The sequence below is a fragment of the Montipora capricornis genome, chromosome 4 (genome assembly GCF_036669925.1).
Source record: "Montipora capricornis isolate CH-2021 chromosome 4, ASM3666992v2, whole genome shotgun sequence".
In the NCBI taxonomy this organism is placed as follows: Eukaryota; Metazoa; Cnidaria; class Anthozoa; order Scleractinia; family Acroporidae; genus Montipora; species Montipora capricornis.
In genome coordinates this window covers 53,341,987-53,366,132 of record NC_090886.1, presented here as the reverse complement: position 1 = coordinate 53,366,132, position 24,146 = coordinate 53,341,987, and the positions used below count along the sequence as shown (strand labels likewise).

Sequence of the window (24,146 nt, the reverse complement as noted above, 5' to 3'; positions counted from 1 at the left end):
TTTTTGACTTGGCCAAAAGAAAAATTGAAATGTTTTTCTCAACTATTGTACTTTAGGCCTCAATCTCTCTCCTGTATATCTTCTGTGAGAGGACTAAAGCAGACTATTCCCAGTTCATCCCGTCCCTGTTTCGTGTCATTATTCAACTCATGAATGATTCTGATGAGCTGGTGGTGGATATTAGCTGGAATGCCTTGAATGCAGTCACAAAGGTATATTCGTAAAATGGTTTTTAGTTTGACTCATTAATCCTAATACTCTTACATCAGCATCTTCTAAGTTTGTTCGCAAGCAAGCTTTCGAAATGATTGCTCTCAAATGTGGAGTAGATACCCTCCTCTGGTCGCTCGAAGTGCTTGCAGATTTCTTGGGGGGAGGGGTAGAGGCGTTTCCTACACAAATTTTCAGTCCCTCGCAAACTACAAGCTCTTGTTTGTGGGTTACAGCCAAGTGGAGGCATGACAATTTCATTTCTTTATTATAGCGCTTGGAACCCAGCGAGCAGCTGCAATACATAAGCCACTTGCGTCAGGCAGTGAGGTTTGTCTCTGATGACATTAAAGACGGAGACCTACCTGGATTCTGTCTTCCTAAAAAGGTATTTGTGTACTTCGTACTTTGATCGTATGCCGTAACACAAGATGATTTCAACGACATTGAGCAGAACTAGTATCACTGTCAGTGAAGAGAAATGCTTGAATTCTTGTTTCGGAAGGAGACAGGTCAAGGCTTTTTAGAGGAAAAGCATCAGATGACCAACTAGCACATTTATATTTGAGAGCAATTAAGCACGAGAAGTTTTTTAGCCACGAATGGAAACCGGAAAAGTAAGCCGTCATGTTTTCTATAAACCGAAACATGAGAAATTGTTTGCATAAGAATAGAGTCCAATTCCCAGATGATTAGTTTAGATTACGAACATACCCGTCGTTTCTTTAATGAAAACACTAACATAGTCGCCATAATGTTGTGTGAAAACCAATGATACGACAGTATTGCCTGATACCATCCTCAATGTCTGCCGTTTTCTGAAAGAGATAAAGAAGTAGTGAGGATGTATTGTCTGATAAGGATGGGATTACGCAGTGGTGGCAGGGATGGCGCAGTCATCCGAGCATTCACTCGCCTCCCACCAATGTGGCCCGGGTTCGATTCCCAGATAACGCTTCTTATGTGGATGGAGTTTGTTGGTGCTCTACTCTGCTTTGTTATGTTTTTCTCCGGGTACTCCGGTTTTCCGCTCTCCTAAAAAAACCAACCTAAGATCGGATTCCAGTGCTCCCAATTAGTGCCTTAGTGTTTTTTAATGGATAGAGAAGGGGTGCATTTTCTCAAACGTTCTTCTTTACACCAGTTGCGGGATCATTGCCGTGAAATGACATCTCAAATCCCTTCTGACCTTGTAGCTTAGTCGGTATTGCAACTGTGATCTTATCTGAAGGTCGTGCAGCTAATCAGATGCAAGTTTGCATTTAAGCATCAAAGCTGAATACCTATTTAATTAGTTCTTAGGAGAACAAACTCTTCCCTTATGACTTGATATGGCCAAGTGAACATAACAGGACATCTCATTATAAGGTACAATGGGTTAAGAGTCAGTATCAAACGGGCAAAATTGTGAAGACAATACGGTGTTGCCCTTACTCACTGTTTCACCAGGGTATTGCGCCTATCCTACCGATCTTCAGAGAAGGCATTCTGAACGGCACACCCGAGTTGAAGGAACAAGCTGCTAAGGGACTGGGAGAGGTGATCAGTATCACTAGCTCTGCAGCCTTAAGACCGTTTGTGGTAAACATCACTGGGCCCCTGATTCGAATCCTTGGTGACCGTTTCACCTGGAATGTTAAAGTGGCTGTCTTGCAGACTCTAGGGCTGCTGTTAGGCAAGGTTTGTATATTATGTTCAATCTTTAGATTGCCTAATAACCATAATCTGAGTTTTAGTTTCAAATTGTGGAATGCGTTGTGACCATTGAAAAGTAAAGCATATTAGGGTTGGTCGTTTTCAAAGTTATTCTAGTGTGTTTAGTTTCGTAACCTTGTTTGCACAGGTAATCGCGTGACTTCGAGTGCAATTTGGGATAAAATAATGAGGACTTCCAACTTTTTCAGAGACTACAAATTGCACTCGGCCGAAATTTCACAAGAAAAATCATGTGACGACTTATAAATAATGTTCATGAAAAAAAATTGGGAAATTTGATTGTCGTAATCACTGAAGCAGAAGCAACGGACGCTTATCACGCATTCAGGCAAGAATTGCGCCATCCAGGGCTCGCATTTGATTGGCTATCGATGACGTTCTTTAGCCATCGACTAATCCGAATGCTTGCTTGGTTTGCGACCTCTTGTTTGCACTGAATTACCTCTGCTCTGCACCGTGTCACCTGAAAACTGCTTTCTCTTAGCCAATAAGAAAATAATTTATTCACTCTATAGCGAGGTAGGCGTGTCTACACCTTTTTGTGTTCTCTCATACGACACTCTGGTGGAATTTTCTGCATGCTGATTTTTGGTGAGGGACGAAATCCTGAAAAATCCGGAGAAAACCCTCGAAGCAGGGTTAAGACGGCACATAACTCAACCCACTTATAGCAACAACCATGATTTAAATCCTGTTCACCATTATAGGAGGCTCTCGGCACTACTCCATCATGGCGGCACCTCAGCGGAAAACAATTAACCATTCAAACATGGACGAGAACAATTTACTCTTCATCCCAAGACCAAAGGGCTACTCTCAAAACTGATTCAGTGAACATGTGTGTATCATTTACATAACGCGTTTTGTATCTGGATACGCTCAAAAGCACTTTACAGCAATGAGAAGGAACTTGGTGTAATGTGCTCGTAACAAAGATGATACACTTGGCAAACGGCAAAAGGACAACTGAAAAATAAGACTCCTAGGCACCATTCAAACCGACGACCTTTGTAAAATGAAACATATTACGTACATAAAACTGAATATATATGAAAAAATTTTACTGTTCTGATTACCTAAGAGAAATGCAGTTTTCAGGTAACAAAGTGCAGAGCAGAGGTGATTCAGTGCAAAAAGAGGTATCAAATCAAGCATTCTAATTTGGTCAATGATCAAAGAAAGCCCCTGATAGCCAATCAAATGCTAGCCCTGGATGGCGCAATTTTTTCGTGATAACGTGATACGCGTGCGTTGTTTCTACTTAATTACGACAGGCCTTTCTCGATATTTTTCTCATGTCTATTATTTAACGAGTAATCACATGATATTTCTCGTGCAATTTGGAATAAATAATCACTCGTATTTTTTTTCAGATTACAAATTGCACTTGCCCGTAATTTTGTTGGCGTTTGAAAAATTTACGCATGCCTATTTATTCTAGCCTGTTCCAGGCTCCCAGATAGTCGGGAAAACGAAAACAACTAACGTGGGAAAAGCGAGTGGGGGCTTGGGTCGAGTTTTTGAGTTTTCGTGCGTGAGTTTTTTCGAGTTTTCGTGCGTTTTTCGCACGCATTTTTTTCTTTTTCCCTACCATCTGGTAGCCTGGAACAGGCTACATTTATTCCAAATTGCACTCGAAATCATGTGATTACCTATTCAAATCCCCACCTTAAAGGAAACGACCACATCGCTATTTACAAACGGGTGTTTTCGAATTCAAGACCACAGCAAAACAAATCCATTAGCTAGCCAGTGAGATTTTATCATAGGCATGCAATTACAGAGCCTTAAACTCTCTTCTACAATGCCTCCATACAATTATGTAGATCTTCGTTGCTGTTTTGAAGTTTTTGTTGGGTTTGTACGTGACTGTTTCATCTTGACATTGCAGGTAGGTGCCATGTTAAAGCCTTTTCTGCCTCAGCTACAGACCACCTTTATCAAGGCCCTCAACGATCCCACCCGCGCAGTGCGCATGTGCGCCGCGAACGCACTGCAAAAACTGATCAAGCTTCACACTCGAGTTGATCCACTCTTCACTGAACTTCACAATGGAGTTAAAAACACTGAAGATAATACTATAAGGTACGGTATCGAGCAAATGCTGGGGCCAACTTGGTGTTGAGCATCTTTATACAAGCCGAGTCTGATTGTTTTGTTGTTTTTTTTTCTTTTTCAGGGAAACACTGTTGCAAGCCTTACGAGGGGTGATCGCGGGCGCCGGTGAGAAGATGGGCGAACCAATAAGGAAGGCGCTAACGACAACCTTGTTGGATCTGCTTGGACATGCCGATGTAAGTTCCTGTTAATACTGATGGACAAGATTTAGTTACTTCAGGACATCAAAGCCCTGATTGGACCCCAATCTTAGTTCTTAAATATTAGCTTTAGGCCTTTTAGTCAATCTATCGTCGAGGCTGCACGAAAGAGTTTTCCTTAGAGAAATTACCCTAAAACATGGCGTAGACATACTATCGATTTCTTCTCAGAATTAACTGTAATACGGCCGTCTTCCGTCATCAGGGAGCAGAAAAAGAGTGAGTTGCTGGGGAGGCAGTGCCACCCAGTGGTCAGGACGCTTGCCTTGAGATCCGGAGATTCCGGGTTTAAGACACGTTCTGACCACTCCTTGAATTTTGTTCCAGGTAGTCCCTGGCTCAATTTCCTGGCTGCACTTGTAAATAGCCAACTGGTTTGCCTCCAGCCAGTTGGGATACTTAAAGTTGTTGTTCTGTTCAATACTCAGAGATATTAACTACTAGCTACGCTAAAAATCCGAGGGTAAATAAGAATACTTACTTGCCTACTTACGCAGCCTGACAAACGTTCTCCGGCTGCCAACTTTCTGTCGTCTTTGAAAACTCGTCCTCTGACGATGTTGACTCGGGGATAGTCGGAAAAAACCCGAGTGCTCATTTCCAGGAGTCGAACCTGCCACCTTCCTCAGTATTTGGGGTGGTAACCTAAGTCATCCCTCTAATGCAATTGCTATTCTTCTTTTGTGTCATAGTGTTGAAAAACGCTGTGACCACATTTCATGTGTTGTTTTCGTTGCCTGTATTCTTCAGGATAGTATTCGTGTGGCTGCTGGAGGCTGTGTCGGATCATTATCAATCATTGCACCTGATCCAGAGCTGCACTCCATCGTCAATGATCATCTTATAGGTAAACAGACGTAACTGCTGTTTTTGACTGTCTTCAATAAATATGATTACGGATAAGATTTTTTGATAAATTCTAAAGACCCATTGTTTTGGAGAGAATAGAAAGACAGACGTACACGGAGACTTTCATATCACGTTTGGCTTGGTTTAGTTGGATGAGCATCAAATTCATTAATAATTCATGAGTCCAACAGCCTATCAAAACACCGATAAAACGTCACGTGTATGAGCTTGATATCCTGATAAAACACTCCTCGTTAGTATTCTTTATATAAAGCTTGTTTTTCTTGTATGCTAATATTCACCTCTCACAATTTGAACCATTGTTTTGAGTCCAGAGGGACACGCTCTTTGTGGAATGTTTTTGAAGCCGTTCAAAAAACTCGCAGCACGTGTCTTATCGGGTCCAAAAACACTCAGCTACGCCTCGTGTTTTCAAAACCCCGATAAGACACTGCTGCTCGTTTTTTTAACGTTACTTAGGGCACCTTTCCATTGTGCTGAACAGGTCGTTATTCTCAATGATCAAGTACGTTCGAGGTTAACTATCAATAGAGTTATTTCAGTAGAGTTATGACTTAGAGTTAAAGTTAACGACTTCCAAAATCCTGAATTCACGATTTTGGACTGCCAAAATCCAGAATTCTACGACGTAACTCTATGAAAATAACTCTAAGAATAGCTGTCCCCAGTACGTTCCCATTGTAATGGAAGACCATATCGTTATTGAGCTGGAACAGGAGGTTATTTTTGTACTGAGTCATCGAGGTGGATTAAGCGGTGCTTATTTTGCAATAGTGACTTCCTGTTCCAATCAGTGATCTCAATAATGACCTTCTGTTTCAACCGAGTGATCACAAAAGTTTGGAGAAACCAACCAAATTGAGTATCCTTTATTGTCCTTTGTTTTTACAGTACGTCTTACGTTTGCCAGATAGACTTGAAGATTGCAATCTTTTACTAGTTATTGTTAATCGTTATATTACAATTTCCACCAGAAACATTTAAAATAATTGTCCCTTAAGGAGCTAATTTTGGAATTTGCATACCACCAAAATTTTCTGCACAACTGGTGTTATTACGTGACCGTCCTTGAACTATTTTGGAAACTCTTGTTGTTCATCCGTCTCTCTTTTGTAACTCTGAAGGGCTTCTGATCGATGCCCAGTAACACACCTAAAATAGTAAGGTGAGAAACTAAGTCGCTGAAGAAGGACACAAGGCATCACAAAAGGATTCTTACCTTTTGCGGGTGGAAATCTCCTCAATGATCACCAAACTATGGCCACCACTCTCAAACATGTCGGTGGAATCGATTGCGTCCTCCAGAATCTTCTTTTCTTCAAACATGTGAAGAGACTGTGAAAGAATATGGTCGAGTCCATCAATGGTCGAGTCCATCGATCAATTTCTTCTCTTTGGCTTCCGTTCACAGCCTCTGACAGCAAATCATCATGGCCGTCCTCCATGATCCCAAACGAACGCTTACCGAAATAACTGAACATGTTTGCTCACAAACATAATCCACCAAACTGCCATGAAACTTAGTTTACATCCCTTAGAGCGGTTTTCAATTGAGTGTCGAAAGTCGAAATTTCTTAGGTTTTGCATTACTTCACTCAGTGATTGGTTCAAAGATTTCGCGCCACTTTTTCAACCAATCAGAAGTGAAACCAAAACCAATCGTGACTCGCGCGTGAACATTTTTCCGCGCTTTGTGTCGGCTAAGTGTAATTACCTCGAGTTTTGATTGGTTTACTGGATTCTCTGTCCTTTTTGATTGGCCAAAGTAATTACTTTGGTTTTGGTTTTACGACACTCATTTGAAAACCGCTCTAAGAAAAAGCAATTAATTCATATTGAAATGAGTAAAACTGCAAAATCCCAACGGGCTTATTTACTCCCTAGCGACCGATACGCTTTCTTTATTTCGTAACAAGGAAAACGTGAATTAAATCGGATAATGTCTTCGCTCCTTAGCCTTTTTAAAACGAGCGAGGTCCTTGTTCTTAAGAAAGTCGAGGAGCTCAGACATTTTCCTTCACTAAATGTGTTGTCGACAAAAACCAGTATACATGATTTAAGAAAGAAAACACTTGGAAACTGTGTTTAACTAAACATCTTCAAAGCATGGTTAACGTTTGCTGTGAACGGGGCATAATACTGTAAACCGTATTCCCCGTCCTAGAGCCGTTGTTCAAAAACTCTGTTGGACGTTAAAAAATCCCACACGTGACGCACACTTTTCGATAAGAGCACCGCACTACGTTCCTGGCGTTTGTTGTCTCGTCTGAATGCTGAGGGTTACAAGAGTTAACTAGTTAACTATGACGTGGTATCCCCGGTGTTGTGGACTGACCTTAATCTGGTCGGGGGCATCTTTCACTTCCTACGTTAATTGCAAACAAGCAGTCTGGCCTAAGTCCCCCACAAAAAGCATTGTAAATTAGTTCTGAAAAGCCCCGAAGGGGAGAGACTAATAACTTCACTTCACTTCACTTGTTGTAACACTATCAGGTTCTTGATGAATGTATATTTGAAATGCGGGTTATAGACCAAAGAGGTCATGGGTTCGAATCCGGTTGAAACCCGCCTGAATTTTTCAGGTGTCTGTAAAAGTGACAATTCCTTAAATTGTCCATTATAGTGCGAGGATCACCTTTATCTTTTGACTATTAGGTTCTACCCTCATTAAATAAAGTGTTACTTACGCGCTTATTTTATAATGGTAATTGAACTGAGTGGAGTGCAATTTGGTCTGAAATCATACGTGTGATTTCAAAATCGAACGAGCGAGCAGCGCGACTTCGATTTGAAATCACAAGTGTGATTTCAGACCAAAATTGCACGACACAAAGTTCAATTACCACTTTATTACATCCATTTAGAAATAACACAATAATTATTTAATCGCTCAAATACAGGATTTTAGTCAGTGCCAATATTTTATTGACCCAGTTGGGAACGAAAGTTGCAAAATTGGCCACACAATTGATTTTCTTTGTCTTTCATTTTCCTGCAATTTTATTGGTTACCTTAAACAAGCCTTGAAATCTGATTGGTTGTTTTAGTGGCCCATTCTCATTGGCTGGGGAAATGGTGCGATTTAGAGCAAAAAATAGTGCGATTTGGGAAGAAATCGCACTGCTGAGAGCCAATCAGATTGCAAGGATCACCAGTGATTTCTAAATGGTTGTAATAAAGAGAGAAGCCATTCTGTGTAAGGCCCAGTTAATTGTATGTATACAGGACACGACAACCATAATTTTATCATTGTTAATTTTTCGTTACTAGTCAACGACCCCACAGTGGACTGGACCGTAAGACACGGTCACGCGATTGCCCTGTCGGCGGTCTTACACGATGCTGTAGAGAGGATTGTGACCCAGGGTCTTTATCAAGCTGTCACTGATACGGCTGTAACACATGCTAGTACGGACAGGGTAAGTGGAAAGAGATTTCCCTTATCCCTTAGACGGTGAGCGGCTGATCCGTATCTTTTTGTAACGTTAAGAAACTGATTCGGTAGTTATATGCTGTAAAGAAATAAAACCTGATGAGTTTGCAGTGTTCGACGGAATTGTGCCGTGTATTACATGGGTTGGGGGTGACGCACAAAAATTTTGATTAAATGAGAAATTACTGAGAAACCACAAAAAGGCTCAAGAACTTCCCATTTCATTATCCAATCCGTAAAAGGGGCTTGTGTGGGGGCTGTACATTTATCAAGAGGACGTTACTGTAAATGGAATCATAAAAATGTAAGAAGTTGATCGTTTGCCTGACAGAATTGCCCGACAACTTGTTAGCGTGATTACTGTTTTGCGCAAGGTTTCTGGCCCAGATATTTGCGGAAATCATGATCTGTTTTTCCTGTTTCAAAGAATTGAGCACTTTCTAAAAAAAGTTGCATTTTTGTTTGTCTAGATTCCTATTTGCAGCTCAGGTGTGCGGTCTCTTGGCTTCATCCTCGCGAATTCTGTGGTTCAGTGTGATTCTCCTCCGACTCAGGTTTTACAAAAGCTTCTTAAGGTACTTCTGTGTTTTGGTGGGCATTTTGCTATCCTTTACTTGTTTTACCAATTGCCCAAGGTTAACGTTAATTGGTATATTTTTTTACAGTTAGGCAACCGTAGTTTCATTGAAATCACATGTTATTAAAAATTCTCGTCTTAAGAAATTTCGCTATTGTTCCTGCATTTTTTCAGCTTAACACATGTTTGCGGATAATCAGGGACATGCTTTTTTTAGGTTCTGCAAGAAGGTTCTAACGATGTCAAGATTCTTGCGGCAGCATCTATAGAACATGTCGCAAGAGTTACCTCGGCTCCACTGGATACCACACTTATGAAGGTTATAGTCCCTGCGCTTATTACGTCATCCAAGGAGAAGAACACTGGCGTGAAAGCTGCCGCTGAGTCCGCGCTCATGTACGTTCTGCGGTTAAGGGATGGCGATACAACACTTCAGGTAACAGTCAGCAAGTCTGACTCTCTACAACTTAGTTGCCATGGTCGATTCATCGTCACAACTGAAATCTGTCACGGTTGTTCGGTACTTTATATTTGATTGTAAGTTTTCACTCCTCTGCTAAAGTAACCTTTCTCTGTTATTAAAGAGGATGTTCCCAGCTGTAACCTGTAACTTTTTTGCTTGGGATACCAAGCAAACACTTAACAGGGAAAACAGTTTTGGGAGGAAGTTCGTGTATTTCACAGCCCAGTTGTATTCTTTTTAGTCCCTTGCTTTTGCCTCTTACAATAAATGAAAGAAAATAGAAAATAGTTATAGCAGCCACACGCTAAGAAAAAGCAAAAGAGCGGAAATCCTTAAGCGAAGAAAGTTGATAGTTTGTCCAAAATTTCTTTCCGTGAGAAAAACCTTTTCTTCCGCAATTTAACACCTTTGGAACTAGACACTCTACAACGGTAAAATACCTTATCATTTTTGTGTTCTATTTCAGTCATGTTGCCGCATCTTTGATGCCAGCACTGCAGAGAATATTCAAGATCTGTGTCGTCGATCATTGCGTCGCTTAGCAACACTGGAAGAAGAAGCTGATGAGTTAGAAGCTTCTTTCTCCGTTGTGGACCAAGGATGACACCGGCTTTTTGGTGTGTAGCTATGGCAACAATGAACATGTGTCGCCGGAGCAATATCACATCAGTCGACGAGAGCCGTGACAGGACATGTTACCATCCCTAAATGCAGGTTCTTTTGAGAAAGCTCCAATAGTAAATGTGCAAATTTTACAATTCAAATGTGGCTTTTTGAATTGCAAATAAATGTTTCCGAACCATTGGAGAATCACGTGTTACTTGATCGTGTCAGATTAAAAATTTGAACGTAAACGAGGCTGCAAATTCCAGGTAGAGACCACCTCTGGTGTTCAGGGGTCCGTTTCTCGACAGTCTCGAAACTTTACGGGCCATTTTCGGGTGATACAGTTCCCTTTGTGTCTCAAGAACGGAGAGGATTTAAGTCGTCAAACTTCACAGCCATTTTTCTTTTTGTTACCTTCAAAACATGTTAAAAGATCGGCTTTCCAAAGCAAGCGGTTGGCGGTTTCACAGATGGCTTTTCGGGCCCGAAATGTTATCGGGACTTTTGAGAAACGGGCCCCAGGCTACAACCGGGGTGTTCAACGAGCTCCCTGCGATCTACAGGGGCGTTTTGTCACGTGCTTCACAGTACAAATCACGTGACCAAAAGGCCAAAAGGTCTAATACAGTTTTTATCCTGAAGTTTGAAATCTCGTTTAAGTGAAACGTTTCGGACCTAGTTTTTATTGTGGTGGGGTTTTAGTGTCTGATCAGATAACCTCTATAATCATAGTAATGTGGTTCTTTTATAATAATTAAATCGAAAGCTTCTCATCATTGTATCAGCTTTACGGACATTCATACCCGTCAACCTTTAATTGGAGTCGCCGTTCCTGCTACAAAGGCAAAGATTATGATTAGAGGGGGAGAGGGAGGGAAAGAGAGAGAGAGAGATCGGAGGAACGTTTTTGGTGTTTGTATAGAAACAATTCTCTTCTCAACATCTCCAAATTCTTTGAGGAGGGTGTTTTTCATAATCGTACAAAATCTCCACTGACTCCTAATGCTAACTACCAAACTGCATTTTGACATCTAAAGCAAAGTCAAAATACTCCAAAAGTTGAGCAAAAACCATCTCAAAGATGATGCGTCACCCAGGTTCACAAAATTCTATCATTGGTAAGACATATCTTCACGATTCTCAAAAAAAAGGACGAGCAAGATTGAGGAAAGGAAAGGAGCCCAAGATGCTGATAAATCTGTCACGAATGATGGGTGGTATTAGGGTGTGGCCTTGTTTGCAATGTTTACTCTTAAAATAGTCGGGAGACCTGCATTTTTTGTTTTCAGGCTAAGTAACTCATTTCTTTTCAAACTGATCAACAGAAGGCAAAAGGCAGTTTGGAAGTTGCCTTCACTTTTCAAAGCGAGTCATGAACAGTTGAGAAATGACTCAGAAGGTAAGTTTAAGAGGATCAACTCGAATGAAAATTTCTGTTTTGTTTCCTGTTGAGAATGCATACTCACTCACTCACTCACTTATGGCCCATGTCATCAATGACGATGAGTTACCCGTCTAGACTTCTCTTTTCTCCTGCGTCTTCTGGTTCTGGTTTAAGCTCTGGTCTTAGGTCCTCGCTCAAGTTGTTGTTTTCTGCACGAAGCTGAGCTCGCCACATTCGGCGATCGTGGGCTGACAGATACCAGGACTTGGCTATTATATCAAGGCTAAGGATGTTCAGCTCCTTTGAAGCACACTTCTTTCACCTTTTACTGCGATTTTCATAATGCTGCGGAATCTCGCCTTCAAGCGCAAAGAGCCAAACTGCGTTTTGTCTTCCATCAATCAATCCATCATCACTCCGCCTCCGGAAAGTCAAAGTTTTTGTTTGGTTCAAAGCTGGAATACCATTATGATATCTTTTTGGAGGTTCTTCAGTGAAAAGATTCGTACATATTCCATCGCTTTGCATCGGCGTCGGGTTTGACTGTACGAATGTACCGTGGGAACCAAAGATGCTGGTTGATAGGGTACGTCACGCATCAATTGATTTCGTGTGATTGATGGAAGCCAAAACGCAGTTTGGCCGTCGGCGCTTGAAGATAAGATTCCGCAGAATTATGAAAATCGCAGTAAAGGGTCTTTCCATACTTAAAGGGAACCTCCACTAAAATAGAAATATATCTTTAAATAGTTAACATAATGTTCACAATCAAAATTGTTCGAAAGTTTTCCAATGGGAGCGTTTGTATCCGAAATAAATGAATTTCAAAAACGCTTGTTTTGGTTTTTAAATTTCCCGGGCGCCGCCATCTTGAATAATTGTGACGTGTCATGGTTGCCCTATTGTTTTAAAACAAAAGCTGTTTGTGCAAATACAAAAGAGCAACCATAATACGTCACAATTATTCAAGATGGCGGCGCCCAGGAAATTTGAACACCAAAACAAGCGTTTTTGAAATTCATTTATCTCGGATACAAACGATTCCATTAAAAAACGTTTGAACAATTCTGATTGTAAACATTATGTTAAATATTTTGAAGTTGTATTCTTGTTTTAGTGGAGGTTTCCTTTAAGCTCACCGAAGAGAAACTGTATTGGGACTCTGGCGTCGTCCATTCTGGCAACGTGGCCAAACCAGCGAAGCCTTTGCTGTGGAGGATAGATCGAGTTGTGGTTGTGTTCGCATTTTGTAGAATCCCAAACTTAATGATATCGTGATGGTTCCACCAACTGACTTTCAATATCTGTCCCCGGAATCATTTGTGGAACACTTAAAGCCCGCGTAAGTGGTGAGCTAAGGTTAGCCATGTTTCAGAATGAGGTTGTTAAAAAAACATTTTCTGGCTTTCAATACCCGCTGGATCTAGAATTTCGACCTTTCCCACTTCCCCCCTCCCTCTCCACTTTTCAAGATTTTTTTTGTATTGCAAGCAACATTGATAGGAAGAGGGTTGCAGTGTGGGAGGTGATAGGTAAATGAATAACGCCCCAAGGACCCCAAGAGAGTGAAGTGTCTCCACTCATTTTGCAACTTGTTGTTGTTGTAACGCGCTGAAAGCCGATGAGGTGCGAGATACTCGGCGCTGAATCTCAGAGTCATGTGGGGGGGGGGAGAATGGGACCGACACAAAATACGGCTGCAATGAGGCTAGGCTCTTATAAGATATGTACCAAAATTACAGTTCACTGCTGAACGTTTTAACTTGTTAGCATATTCAGTAACAGTTTCATTTTCACTCTGAAGTGTATGATGGAAACGGTAGTATTCTGCAACTTCAAGTACTTTGGGTTTGTAATACTGAGCATTTCAAAATTTCTGTAAGCTGGTCGTATGTTTCTAAGCGGGTAAATTTGGTAAACAAAGATCTTTAAGAGTGCTATACGTTAGCTTACCGATCAGGGAAATTTTAACGGCAACTTTTCTCTTATCTGCCTCTCGTTTGGCCGCATCGGAAGCATCTGCTGCAACTTGGCCAATATTATTTGCCACGAAGTAGGGGCCATGACATAGATTATAAAGGGGTAGAGGTTCTGAGAGGCCAGCGGCACATACCCAGCAAAAATTGACCCAATTACCCCCACCGTCAAACATGATCTTGACACTACTGTAACATCCAGTAAGGCAAATTGCAAAGGGGTTAAGTCATTGTGCTTTCATCAAAAACACAATTGGTACTAAAGTCTTTCGGTTAGGAAATTACGACGGCTTTCGTTTTTTGGAGGAAGCTGGGCCTGTTGTTGTTTTGATTAGGCTCAGAATCAGAAGGTACGGTACACTTAACATGTTAAAGCATTTTACCTACTGAGTGAAGTTTCAAGTATTTTATTCAATTACTGAACATACATTCCTGTAGTTTATTAACGAGAAAAATTGTTCTTGAAGTGCAAATGCGATATGTTTGTCATAATTTACGGCCCTCATGTTAGTCATAAATTTCATCCCACCCTGGAAATACGTTCATCCATTAATATGGCCAATTCTTTTAGGCCCGTTGATAACCAAAACAAATCAGCAAACCTCATAAAGTTCATCTCTAACACTGTAACTATGTAAATTTATACGCCTATGTACATAAGCATCCTAAGCATAAAACTTAACACATGTGTAGGCTATTTTTATTTGACTTGCCAATACCTTTTATTTCAAATAGCCAAACTGCTGACAGTATCAAGTAATGGAATGAACAGGCAAATTTCTTGTCAACACCTTGTTTACATCTGTTCTTAAAAGGGCTAGGTCACGCCATTTTTATGCAATTTCAGCACTGATCGAATGGTCATAGAATTAACTAAAATATCAAAATAACTGTTCAAAACTATAGAAGAACTCTACCAAAACACAGGGAAGCCAAGAAGGGACATGGATGGACAAAACTGGAGAGGATTGAAATGGATTGAATTTGGGTAAATTTGAAAAACGTCGGCCCACCTTTTTTCAAATTTATATCAGTCTATATCAAAATGTCATATACACAGCTGGAAAATCATTCTCAGTTGTTATGTGGCCGTGATTTTTTGCAAATGAAAGACTCTTGCTCTGCCAGTGTGACATTTAGAGCTCATAATTAACAAAATTACCTAAAATAGCGTGACCTAGCCCCTTTAATAATAAAGACTATGTCAGTAAATCCTTTTTGCAATCTGGACTCAATAGGATTGTTGCACGAGGTCAGACGTCCAATCCAGAATTGTTGACCTTCACCCATCAGTTTGTAGAACTATTTAAAATTAATTTTGAACACAGGTCCTGCCAAATAATGGCCAATCAGATTAAGCCTGATGACCACAATGTCCCTGATTGGTCTGCCATGTTCAAGTCACACATTGTCAACTATACTACATAAAGAAACCTCCTTAGAGAAAAATGACAAATTATGATCTTATAAAATATTCTAACAGACAATGAAAGGGAATAGAAATCTGGGCCCAGTTCCTCAAAAGCCGATTAACGCTAATCTAAGATTAAAAATTAACCAAGCAGTTTATTTCTCTACTCCCAAATGCTGTTCAACGCAGATTTTCAGCAGAACTTTACATGAGAAGACGTCAATCTTGAAAAACAAAAATAAGCAAAAGAAACTTTCACCAAAAAGTTGAAAACGTGAAACAAAAGTTTACGCTAATCCTGGATTAAGTTAATCGGCTTTCGAGGAACCGGGCCCTGGATGATATATTTTAAACTGCTTGGATTCTCATGGCCTGCATGCTGGTGAGCTGGCATGAGTGACAAATACGATCACCATAATTATTGAGTAAATAAACCAGCAAATGGCCATTGGACAAGCAAGCAGGCTAGGACTTAGTTTGGCTAATTTGCCAATGTGGGTGTAAACTTACCGGTACTTCATACTAACTAGGTCTCACAAGTTTACCAAAAATAACTTGAGGTAGATGTCGGACTGTAAATGTCATGCAATTAACAGCCAAAACATGAACATGAAAGCAACCCAAAGGAAAAGCTTTGACAAAAACTGTTCATCGTCAGCTTGTGGTGACCCTGCCTGTGCTGCAAAAAACAAAAAAAAATCAAAGAAAAATAAATCAGTATTTATAATTCCATGAGCACAGACAGGATACAAGTTCAATATGACCAATTTCTTATGTTAAGGTGCAATAGTATGGTATATGAGCAAGATGTTGTAAGCCAATTGGAGCCCTACAAATGGAAGTATCCTTGGTTGAAAATTAAACAATCTGCACTCCCTCTGTTATTTATATCTCTTTCCAACAAAAAGAATCCATTTAGCATTTTCAATGCACTTTAATGGCAGATACAAAAAAAGTGATCCCATACCTAAGAAAGAGGAAGACATCTAGAAAGGGGGTATTAGGAATTTGGATAAAACGAGTTTGCTTGCCTTATTACAATCTGATTTTAGTCTTGAGACAGATGTTCTTAGATATGTCATTGATAAAGACATAACACAAATAGTATAATATTTTCATGCGAAAATACTAACCTGTGGTTTGCCCTTGTCCCCCAAATGTCTGCAGCGAAAATGAAAATCATGTGTTAGAGTCTGTTAAATAAACTCAAAGTGAGCAAATGTGATGTTTTGCTCAGGTACATGTATGTTACAACTTGTAAAGAATGGAACAGAAGAGATAAAATGTCGAACACTGCCAGTACTTTTTATAAGAAACAGTGGGTTTGTATCTGTTTGGCGACAAGACCATGTGCAATTACATGTATGCTCCTGTCATGAAACATAACAGTTCACTGTTTCTTAAGGGAAGTTATTGGAAGTGTTCCACTTTTAATCCAATTAGTGTTCATTTTTTCTCTGAAATGTTAGGGTCCATCTACTACACAAGAGTTATACCAGTCTAAAAAAGCCAAACAATAAGAAATTCAATGCCACTTGATGATCTGGAAGTAAACAGACACACATGAATTCTGACAACTTACAGTAGAAAAGAAGGCAAAAGGGAAGGCACCAATGCCAAAGGAAAGCTGGAATCCATCACCAAACCCACCAAATCCAGCAAATGCCTGAGAAAAACAAAAAGATTAAAACCAGCAACCAACACCTTGTTACACGAAGAATCTTTCTACTTTATAGTCAGTGTTACGTGACACTTACTCCATTATTCTCAGGTTCTGGTCGCCTTCCTTGTGGTCTTGGTGGCATTTTTTCTCTAACAAAAGAAAACAAAAGAATTATTAAAGTGGAACTCTCTTCAGATCAATGACAAAAATATTATTATTATTATTATTCTTATTATTATTATTGTTATTGTTATTATCATTATTGTTATTATCATTATCATTATTATTATTATTATTATTATTATTATTAAGTAATTTTGTATACCGAACAAGTGTTCACCAGTGAGAACGTTAATCCATCATATGAAAGCTCTCTGAGGGCAACATAATATTACTATTATTTAGAAGCTTTGTCCTAGACATTTTTAGCCAAATAAAAAAATTGTAAAAAAAATAATAAAACAGGGGTACTTTTTAGATCAGAGAGGTTCAAAAAAATGCCATCTACATGTACTGTATGTTGAGGATGGTTCTTACCTAGGATCTTCTTGTTTGGCACTTCCTCTTCCATACAAGGGGATCACTTTATCTTTACTAATCCCTGCTTTACAGACTGGACATACAGATTTGTTGGGTCGAGTTTCTAACCACTAAATGATGAAGAGAAATGACATTTGTAAGACAGATAAAAGAGACCTTTTTGAGAAGAAATCTTAGAATAGTATTTGCAAGTTGTCTTTCCTTTTTCCCTTACTACTCACTACTGTGTATTTCCTCAAAATTTCCAGATGTTCTGTCAAAACAACTATACTTGCATATGGCTCCCTCGCAATTTTAGCTTTTACGTTATCCCAAGGGGTCAGTACATACATGTATACCAGGTAGCCTTGTAATTTTCCAATGATAACTTTTTGTATGATTGTAAATTACCTTTTGTAAATTATAGAATAAAATAAATGTTGTTGTTGTTGTTATTGCAACAGTAAGTTCTGAAACCTCAAGTGTCCTAGAGGGGGGATCAGCAAGTAACTGATACGGCATCAGTGGAGAGACCAAAACTTGTTATCAACTGGGAAATCAATGCTGAAGTTTTGTTAGCACCATGGATTGCTAAATACCATGACAACCATATGATTTTGATACTGCTCAACCAAAGGTTGCCGTGAACCATGCTTGAAACAGTCTGACCTTGGTTGACATGGACATGGTTGAAAGAATTGGAAGGCATATTCTTCCGTTTTCAATCAGAAGATAATACTGAAATTGAGTCTTCTCGCACTTGAGGAACATGTGATTAAAATGCATTTCCACGAAAGATATACAAATTGTATTCATCATTATTGAAACAGTTAACTTAAAATACTTCCAGCTGGTTATAAAAGTAAACAAAGACTTATAAGGAAATCCGTCCATGAATCTTTCGAGATACATGAATGTACGAAATTAAACTAACATATTCTTTTAAACCATGCTTGTTTGGTTTTTAATCACAAAAACCACTTAACCCACCTTATGAAGACATGGCCAGCTGAAAAAAAATAAAATAAAAAAGTCAGAATCTTAATAACTAAGTAAGGAAACAAAAATATGTAAATGTATAAACGTGTCTAATCAATGATCCATATAAAGCTCAATACAGTTTCTCACCAAAATAAATGACCACATAAGCTGATAACCGCGTCTTTGGCGGTATCAAGGCAAATGTTGCATTCAAAATTCGCGTTTCCGGTTTGTTGCTCGCTATTTGACGCTCCAGAGGACGACGTCGGTTCGTCTGCTGAAGGAACTTCTCCTCCCGAAGTCGCCATTTTCAATATTCCTGTTGCAGTGTTGATTCCCGTGGGCTACGTCACGGAGACTTGGAAACTAGCGCGGCACTGGGTGTGGGATTTTTTATTTAGTGTACTTGGACATGGAATTATATCCCGCAACCTCGTTCCCCGTTCCTCGTTCTTTGCCACGACAAAGGAGACCCTGGGAACGAGATTGGGCCAGACGTTCTGTCGACCGCCATCATGGTCAGTAAATGGCCTCTTTTCTCTTGAAATATTTTTCTCTGGCAGTTTATTCACGTGATTAGGAATCATTTAAAGATCGTGTGATAAGTGCAGTGAACTTCTCCTACTAATCAGAATTGCAATCTCTTTGATTTGTAGGAGATTTTTGTGATGGTGCGTCGTGAAAAGACAACCATTTTCCTTGATTGCAAGGAAGCCACCACTGTCTACGAATTAAAGAAAATGGTTGAAGGGATTACAAAGAAGGGTCCTGATGATCAGAGGTTGTACAAGGATGATCAGATACTCGATGATGCTAAAACTTTGGAGGATTGCGGCTTTACAACGCAAACTGCCAAGGCACAATCCCCGGCATTGATTAGCTTGTCATTCAGAGGAGAAGGTATGAAGGATAAAGCTAATAATTGGGCCGGTTTTAATTAATGTAAACTAACAAACCTCTTCAATACTCATCATGATTTGAATGATTTGTGAGTGCTTACTGTCATTGGTAGATTTATTGTTTAACATAATCCTACTCAATCCACAGTACAGTTTCGTTTGTACTTTCTCGTCTGTTTTTGCCATCGGCTTAACTTTATTAGCTTAGGTGAAGGCATTAACCCTTTTAATGTTGTCTCTTCGCTTGCATCATGCTTGCTGTAAAATTCATTCGGCACTTAAGCTAGCCATTCTCTTTTTTATACACATTTATTTGTTGATGAGCAAACTTATCTAAAATACCATGTGCTAAGACAGAAAAATTAAAAAGTTTTGCAGGCTGTTAGACAGTCTTTGACTTGAGGCATTGATTAATATTGTCATTAGAAATTAAGCAGTAATCAGAGTTTGGGAAGTGCGTTTGAGCTGCCTTCCTTTCGTTGAGATATTCAAATCCGTTAATTGTTTTACATTTTGATGGTTGTGTTGCATCAAATGGCAATTTAACCTAGATGCAGAAAGGATTTGATGTTTGTATGGTGTGTGGAGGTTGTGTGGGTTTTGAAGTTTATTGTCGCATTTACATGTTCTGTTGACCCAACTTTTATCTGCTAGCAGAGGTTTCGTACGAACCAAGATCAAATTGCAACATCTGTTTCTTAAGGAAACAGCACTACACAGCTTTCTGGTGTTTTGATAAATAGTATCAATCATACTTGTAAGCTAAATATCAAATAAATGAACACAATTTCACTTGGGGAGAAAAAGTCTAAAAAAATGCTTCAAGCTAAGTCACAGGCAGGGATGCAGGTCAAAGTGAGCAAATCAAGCATGTGTTCTGACTTTTTGTTCATTATGTTACTCTTCATGGGCTTAACCCTTTCACTCCCAAGAGTGCCACTCATAGATTTTACTCTGTCTAACGCCAGACGATTTTACTCGTCAATGGGGAACCCCACGGGGGTGAAAGGGTTAAGGCCTCCCGCATCAAATTGAGGTGAGTAGTCAGTCACAGTCAGTTGTTTTCTTGTCGACTAGATTTCGTTGACATTTTTAAGCTGTCTTATGATTTTTTTTTACTATTAATTTTATGATTATAAGTCTTTACTGTTGAGAGTTAGGATAAAAAATAATAGTTTATTTTTATATGTGATTCTAGGCTCTAATGCTCAGCTTAAGGATGTTCGCGCTAATTGTTTGTGCATAACTTTTACTGCCCAGGTAACACAACTATAATATGTCACGCATTACTTCAAGCATTAGTTAAGAAAACTTGGTGACAGAAACGCTGGGGAAAAATTCCAGGCCGGCAAAAGAGTGGTACATTTATTTCCAAATCATCATGAAACGTTAAAGAGAAGAGGGAGTGGGAGAGTAGAAAAGGTCTGGGAAAGGTAGCTATTTGAGTAGTTGCTGAAAGTTTGGAAAACTGTCAAAGCTGGAGGAGGGTTAGTTTTAGTCAGTGACGAACCGTTGCATAAATTTAACAGAGCTTTTTTTTTTAATTTTTTCATTACCCTACAAGCTTCTTAGTTAAAAATGAATGCATGTTTTTGAAGTTCTTTTCCTTTACTTTGATGAAAATAGCACAGAATTGTATTTTCTTCCTCGTCCACTTGAATATTACAGACCTACAAGGAAACAGCCAGCTATTAAATTTCACAAAAACTACACTCCAGATGATGAGCATGATGGCTTTGGAGAGATATGGTACAAAACACTAACCAAATGAAGATGACGTCTGCTGGAAACTTTGTTGCTATGCTCAACAAAGTTTTTTATATCTTGGGCTTCAGTCCTTCCCCGACAGGTCCTGCAAAAAAGTGACAAATGAAATTTTCCAAGAGCATGGCAACATCACATAGATTTTACTCATTTAACAGGGTTCTCCGTAGTTTTCAGCACAACATTTAAGGGACCTTTTCAAACCGGTAAAGCATTTGGTTGATGTTGGACGTTCTGCAAAGGATAAGTGACTTCTGAGCGTTTGCAGGCGGTAATAAGTGCTCTTACAAGCGGTAAATTTTACTGGTTAGCGCCTGATAAGGAGAACCCTGATTTAAGTTAAGTTAAGTTAATTCACCTTTTGCCAAGAGGCACACAACGCCCAAACATCTTCCCTCCACTGCTGGCGACTGTTACCTGCCTGCCTCGCTCTTGCCCATGTGCTCCATCCTTGTCTGTCCTTTCTCCTTCTCTACTGTGTGACCCCAAGTAGTTTTGGGTCTTCCTCTGCTTCTCTTCTCCTCTGGCTTCCTTCCAAGGGCAACAGCAAAGTTGCTGTTTGCTTCTTTTCTCAGGACTTGTCCAATCCAGCAACATCTCCTCTTTCTCACCTCATCACTTATTGGGTCTGCTTTTACTCATTTAGATTATCTGTAACCCCTAGTTTTTAAAATGTGACTCACTTACTCTTCATACTATCTACAAAATATGATGAAAGGAAGAAAATTACAGTGTAAGAAGTTATCTTTTTTAAAAATTTTATTTCCTTGTGTCCTGAATTCAGAAGTGGTTTGCAATGGGTAGTGCTTGTGAAAATGTTCATTGAGGATTGACTCTACTGTTTTTGACATCCGCAGCGGCATGTGATTATCTAAAAAACCCACTCCTATATTTCTACAGGGATGGCACTAGGATTTTTCAGTCTGGGTCCTGGGACCCGCATGTTCGGCCAAATTGGGGTCCCAAGCATTTTTGGGGGGATCCCAAAATCTTGGTGACCCTCTGCGAGAAAAAGAGTATGTTTTAAATAATGAGAAATAGAGAGTAACCAACTTGGAATTAATATTTACGCATATGCATAGGACCGGCCGACAAAGGCTTTTTCTAGAGCCGTTACATTCATTCCTGGACAAGAACACTGTTAATGAAAGAGCACCCTTTCCAAGGGTTTACGCATCACTGGTTTCCTTCCTTAGGAGCAACGAACAGTGACGTCTTTTGCTATATTTTTGCATTCAGTGACTTGCAGAGTACATTCCTCTGAAGAAGACCGCAGAAGGCGGTCGAAAATTTAGTGTTAACCTTTTTAGATGTTTTAAACCCCATTTCTTAGAACTTCAATTATGATCACAGATCGCTCCAACAGTTTTACAAACAACAGAATATACTGACAAATCAAAGCAAGTTGTGTGAGTTATTTAAGTCAGTGCCTTACATCCTGGGACGTATTAAAATTTCGATCATGCATTTTTTGGATTTTATTTGCATAAAAATGCACGATATCTGCGTTAACGCGATCCCTGTTCTAACATATTATCTTTATGATTTTCGACGTTTGAGCAGATAAGGCTACATCTTGTTATGATGACCCATCTGTCAAAATTAAGGCATTTTCCCTTGCCTTTTTCTCTGAAACAAAGTCGGTGACCCCCCAATGTTTTTAAATTTTTGGAATACCAGTAAGTAATAATTACTTATGACCTAACTTCAGGCAAGAAATTAAAGAAATTTCAGGGAGGGAAGATTTTCATACAAACAACCTCAAACATCACTTTGTTGGATTTTGAATAGTTAAGGTGGCACAGACCAGTTTCAGCACTTTCAATAAACTGTACTTTTAGAAAGATTGAGACTCAACAATACTGTTTAACGAAACAGCTTTGTTATGTTACCATGTAAAACAAAATGATGTAGTTGCTCAGGAAAATGTGCTAAATATTGTGGCATAATAGGTCCGCATAACAAGAGAAAATCCATCTTAATATTTTGTCTTTAAGGTGGCTCAAACCAGTTTTAATACTTGAAAGAAACATTCTTATTAGAAGGATTGACACTATGTACAACTCTTCATCATTTAACAGCAATGTTATGGTACCATATCAATACCAATACATGCTGAAAAACTTGGTCATTTTTGTGACGTGGCAACAGGAAAGCCCTGCAAAAACACCCCATATTTTGGCTTTAGCTGCTCATATCTCAAAACGAACTCGGTGATCCCCATTTTTTATTTCTAAAATGTAATCAGCATGCCAGAATGAAACTTTCTGTAGATTCCCATATGTTGGATCCAGCAAACTTGAAAGACTATTTTCCAGAATTAGTTGATATTTGCACTAGCAAATCTTGTATTATACCTATGGATACTAGATGCTGGGGTCAGGATATCAGAGATGATATCTGGAATTCAATCAGCTTTATTCATAATTTTATGTATAAGACAGCTTATTCTGAATTTATATATTTTTTTCTAGTTTAAGAATTCTTAAGAGTTTATAATATGGATTGGCACTCTCCCGAGTATGTGCAAAGAAAATTCTTCAGAGGCATTTATTCTGCTTAGTTTGGAGACAGTGTAATCTAGTTTTATAGGGACAACCCCATACTATTTGCCACAACTCAAATAATTTAATTATAGATAAATTAAAGCATAATATATTTGTTTGAGCTTGTTAAAATTCAAATAATATCTTAATTTTGTTAGGATTCCAATATTTTTTGCTTTTTAATGTAGACTCCCAGATATTTAATATAACCTTTTTGCTCTATATTGTCAATAGTTAGTTATTCTTGGATGGCATCTAGAAGATGGAATTAGCATATACCAGTAGTTTGTTTTTGAAAAGTTAATTGACAACTTGTTTGGAGCATAATATTTATAAATTAGTTTCAGGTCATAGTTTACAACAGATTCAAGATGTTGTATACAATCACTAGTGAAAAACAAATTAGTATCATATCATCAGCAAACCTCCGCACTGAGAGTCGGCAAATCATTTACATAAAGTAGAAACAGAAGAGGGCCCAGAGTTGAACCTTGGGGTATGCCACATGTAATGTTTTCATAGGTCCAGATTTAACAGATTCAATAAACACAAATAAACGACTCTTCAGCTTGTAAACGTGTTCAATATTGCAAAGGGTTTTTGTTGCATTATCTCCTGGTAGTGCACAGAGACAGAGTCGCAATGTGATTTCCAAATATGCAAATGCTACGTCCATCACAGGCGGCCCAGACTCGGAGGCTAAAAAATTATAAGGATTTGTCTTGGAATCTCGATAACAAACTGAAAAAGATATTTACACACAAAAGCTCTCAAGAAAAAAGCCGTACTTTATTGTCCTGGTGACTTTCT

At 39.2% G+C, this 24,146-nt stretch overlaps 3 protein-coding genes across 3 annotated transcripts in view; 2 read left to right on the top strand and 1 right to left on the bottom strand.

Annotated features, from left to right (window-relative positions):
* Positions 1-10,397, top strand: part of LOC138047431 (stalled ribosome sensor GCN1-like) — a 70,932-nt gene extending 60,535 nt beyond the window's left edge. The window contains exons 51-60 of the mRNA XM_068894278.1: positions 57-212; positions 485-598; positions 1,660-1,890; positions 3,818-4,011; positions 4,106-4,220; positions 4,995-5,091; positions 8,385-8,533; positions 9,018-9,122; positions 9,342-9,560; positions 10,054-10,397. Coding sequence (XP_068750379.1) covers positions 57-212; positions 485-598; positions 1,660-1,890; positions 3,818-4,011; positions 4,106-4,220; positions 4,995-5,091; positions 8,385-8,533; positions 9,018-9,122; positions 9,342-9,560; positions 10,054-10,191 — 1,518 coding nt within the window. The 3' untranslated portion in view covers positions 10,192-10,397. The remainder of the gene's footprint in view (positions 1-56; positions 213-484; positions 599-1,659; positions 1,891-3,817; positions 4,012-4,105; positions 4,221-4,994; positions 5,092-8,384; positions 8,534-9,017; positions 9,123-9,341; positions 9,561-10,053) is intronic.
* A 3,547-nt stretch (positions 10,398-13,944) lies between these two features.
* LOC138047429 (E3 ubiquitin-protein ligase RNF185-like) lies at positions 13,945-18,470 on the bottom strand. Its single transcript, XM_068894275.1, has 7 exons — positions 18,275-18,470; positions 18,137-18,155; positions 17,165-17,277; positions 16,722-16,776; positions 16,547-16,630; positions 16,098-16,125; positions 13,945-15,643 (listed from the first exon to the last, which is right to left on the bottom strand). The coding sequence occupies exons 1-7, from the start codon at positions 18,433-18,435 to the stop codon at positions 15,546-15,548; spliced, it is 558 nt and encodes a 185-aa protein (XP_068750376.1). The 5' UTR covers positions 18,436-18,470; the 3' UTR covers positions 13,945-15,545.
* An 89-nt stretch (positions 18,471-18,559) lies between these two features.
* Positions 18,560-24,146, top strand: part of LOC138047430 (elongin-B-like) — a 7,681-nt gene continuing 2,094 nt past the window's right edge. The window contains exons 1-2 of the mRNA XM_068894277.1: positions 18,560-18,645; positions 18,784-19,027. Coding sequence (XP_068750378.1) covers positions 18,643-18,645; positions 18,784-19,027 — 247 coding nt within the window. The 5' untranslated portion in view covers positions 18,560-18,642. The remainder of the gene's footprint in view (positions 18,646-18,783; positions 19,028-24,146) is intronic.

What these genes read in the sequence shown, in the direction of transcription:
- LOC138047429 (XM_068894275.1), bottom strand. Translation starts at nt 18,435, where the DNA reads ATGGCGACTTCGGGAGGAGAAGTTCCTTCAGCAGACGAACCGACGTCG. An exon ending in GCCAAACAAGAAGATCCTAG is followed by an intron (nt 16,777 to 17,164) that starts GTAAGAACCATC and finishes TTCTTTTGTTAG; the next exon opens with AGAAAAAATGCCACCAAGAC. An exon ending in CAGAACCTGAGAATAATGGA is followed by an intron (nt 16,631 to 16,721) that starts GTAAGTGTCACG and finishes TGTTTTTCTCAG; the next exon opens with GCATTTGCTGGATTTGGTGG.